The sequence below is a fragment of the Psammomys obesus genome, unplaced genomic scaffold (assembly GCF_907164565.1).
Source record: "Psammomys obesus unplaced genomic scaffold, mPsaObe1.curated_primary_1811, whole genome shotgun sequence".
Taxonomy (NCBI): Eukaryota; Metazoa; Chordata; class Mammalia; order Rodentia; family Muridae; genus Psammomys; species Psammomys obesus.
The window spans coordinates 1-3,188 of record NW_026595746.1 but is presented as its reverse complement, the minus strand read 5'-3'; the positions used below and the strand labels follow the sequence as shown (position 1 = coordinate 3,188).

General features: G+C 43.2%; 1 protein-coding gene across 1 annotated transcript; it reads left to right on the top strand.

Annotated features, from left to right (window-relative positions):
- Positions 1 to 1,996: 1,996 nt before the first annotated feature.
- Positions 1,997 to 3,185, top strand: LOC129685871 (cell division cycle 5-like protein; the record flags this gene model as incomplete). Its single annotated transcript, XM_055619381.1, is given in 2 exon segments — positions 1,997 to 2,662; positions 2,664 to 3,185. Coding segments are annotated over 2 exon segments (1,173 nt in total), but the record flags the coding sequence as incomplete, so codon positions are not given.
- Positions 3,186 to 3,188: the final 3 nt, after the last annotated feature.

Below are 3,188 nucleotides of genomic sequence, written 5' to 3'. Positions count from 1 at the left end.
TTTCTTTTCTTTTCTTTCCTTTTTTTGACAGGGTTTTTCAATGTAATCTTGGTTGTCCTGGACTCACTTTGGACATCAGGCTAGGCTTGAACTCACAGAGATCTACCTGCCTCTGCCTCCCTGAGTGCTAGGATTATAAGCATTTACCATCACACCAACCCAGCTGGAATTTTTCTTTCGAGGGTTTTTTCTTGATTGAATTATTTGAAGTAGAAAGCCCCACCCAAACCCAGATCTTTCCAGGTGTGAGGATCCACCTAAAACCCTAGCCAAACATTCTGTGGCTGATGATTTAAAGGATCTGTAAGAAGGGAAGAGTGAAAGACCCCAGCCTCACACTAAGTTAAACATAGCTAATGCCATTTTGTGAGACACCACTGTTTTGTAAAACTCTGAAGGCCAGATGAGAAACTGGAAAATTACTGAGAAATCCTAGCTGTGTCACCCACTTGGGATATCTGTGGTCAGGCTGCCCCAGTCATACTAAAAACAGTTTGTGTTAATCACTCTCATAGATATCTGTGAGACTGTTTCAGCTAAGATAGGGAAAAACAAAATAACAGGTGGCGGGCCACGTCAAGGGGTCATCCTACCCCCCCGACCACCCAGTTCCTGGAATCTTGGTGCCCCTGCCAAACTTTGACGCAAATTGTGGTTTCGTGTAAATGTACCAATCAGCCCCCTGTAACCATGCCCTCTCGCTTCTGTACCAGTGCTACTGCCTCTAAAACCCTATAAAAACCCCAGCTTCCCATCTAGGGGGCGCGCAAGGTCCTCCTGAGTGACCTTGCTGCCCGAGTACTCGTAAATCAAAATAAAAGCCTCTTGCTGTTTGCATCCGAATGGACTCGTTGATCCTTGGGAGGGGGTCTCTCTGACGGAAGATACCCTCCGGGGATCTTTCAAAGAGAATGGGAAAGTTTTCAGCTAAGAACACGAAAAATACAAACTCAGCATGTGCAAAAGTACCTGTTTGAGATGCAGAAGTTTCTTAACTATTGCACATCTACAGCATTAATACAGAATTTTCTGTCTGGTCAACATGAACTAAAGACAGCTGGGGAGCTAGAAAACCTTGAACTCCAGTGTCACTCTACAGAGTCAATAGTAAATAGAATGAGATTTACAGATTTTTTTTTTTTTTTTCAGAAAATAAAGTTGAGTGAGTAGGGAATGAAGATGTCTGGAGAAAGTAGTCTTTGGTATTTGCTAGAATCAGAAGTTAATGACATCATCATCATCTGTTACATGATCAAAAGCAAAATATAAGCACACTGTGAAATATTTAGGTACAGCAAAATATTGTAAAATTACTTTTTTAAAAAAAGCAAAGTTCTTACTCTGTATTTTAGTCTGGCCTTGAACTAAAAAAAAATCTTCCTGCTTCAGTAGTACATTTCCTAGGACTCTGGGATTAAAGGTGTGAGCTTCCACCCAGCTAAACAGTAACTCAGGAAACCTTGTTGTGGAGACTTGCTTGTGCAGATTGGAAACAGGGTTGATTCAATCTACTGGAGCTCACCTATTGGAAGCATTAGTAAAAGCAACCAGGGAAGGAAGTGGGCATGGTCATCACAGCCTCTATAAAAGGAGATTGCAGGGCCTAACCAGGTTCATTCTTCTCCAGACTCCACAGAGTGTGTTTCCAAACCTTCTGTCTCCAGACCCTGCTAGATCTATCCCCTTCACACATTGAGGATCTGACCCCAGAGCTGAGCTAACATTACTGCATCTCTACCAAACATTGCCGAGGCCCGAGAAAATTCACTGGGTGAGTGAAAAATTTACAAAAGAAAAATCCTTGATATTTTCTCATTTTCAATTATTTACGTAACTGAAATTTCTGCTTAGAAAAGCTATTTTACTATTTAACAAAAAAAAAAAAAAAAAAAAAAAAAGGAAAAGGGGGAGCTCTTGGAGGCAGTGGCTTCTTTGCATCCTGTGACCGAAGTGCCGTTACTACTTTCTTGAAGCTCCTCTCGGCTGCTTGCCAGGACTCTCCCGCATCAAGATGCCTCGGATTATGATCAAAGGGGGCGTGTGGAGGAATATCGAGGATGAAATTCTGAAAGCAGCGGTAATGAAATATGGGAAAAGCCAGTGGTATAGGATTGCCTCATTGTTGCATAGGAAATCAGCAAAGCAGTGCAAAGCCAGATGGTATGAATGGCTGGACCCAAGTATTAAAAAAACTGAATGGTCTAGAGAAGAGGAGGAGAAACTCTTGCATTTGGCCAAGCTGATGCCAACGCAGTGGAGGAACATTGCTCCGATCATAGGAAGAACAGCAGCCCAGTGCTTGGAACACTATGAATTCCTCCTGGACAAGACTTCCCAAAGGGACAATGAAGAGGAAACAACAGACGACCCCCGAAAACTTAAACCTGGAGAGATAGATCCAAATCCAGAAACAAAGCCAGCTCGGCCTGATCCAATCGATATGGATGAGGATGAATTTGAGATGCTTTCTGAGGCTCGAGCCCGCCTGGCCAATACTCAAGGAAAGAAGGCTAAGAGGAAAGCAAGGGAAAAGCAGGTGGAAGAAGCAAGACGCCTTGCTGCCCTCCAGAAAAGACGAGAGCTTCGAGCAGCTGGCATAGAGATTCAGAAGAAAAGGAAGAAGAAGAGAGGAGTTGATTATAATGCTGAAATACCATTTGAGAAAAAAGCCTGCTCTTGGTTTTTATGATACTTCTGAGGAGAATTACCAGGCACTTGATGCAGATTTCAGGAAATTACGACAGCAGGATCTTGATGGGGAGCTAAGATCTGAAAAAGAAGGAAGAGATAGAAAAAAAGACAAATACCATTTAAAAAGGAAAAAGGAATCTGATTTAACATCAGCTATTCTTCAAACTAGTGGTATCTCTGAGTTTACCAAAAAGAGAAGCAAGCTAGTGCTGCCTGCCCCTCAGATTTCAGATGCAGAACTCCAGAAAGTTGTCAAAGTAGGCCAGGCCAGTGAAGTTGCATGGCAGACTGCAGAGGAGTCTGGAATCACAAATTCTGCTTTCAGCACTCTCCTGTTTGTGTACAATGTCAAAAACAACAGCATGGCTCTGAGAACACCATGGACACCGGCCTCCCAAGACAGGATTCTGCAGGAAGCTCAGAACCTCATGGCCTTGACCAATGTGGACACTCCACTGAAAGGTGGGCTTAATACTCCACTGCACGAGAGTGACTTC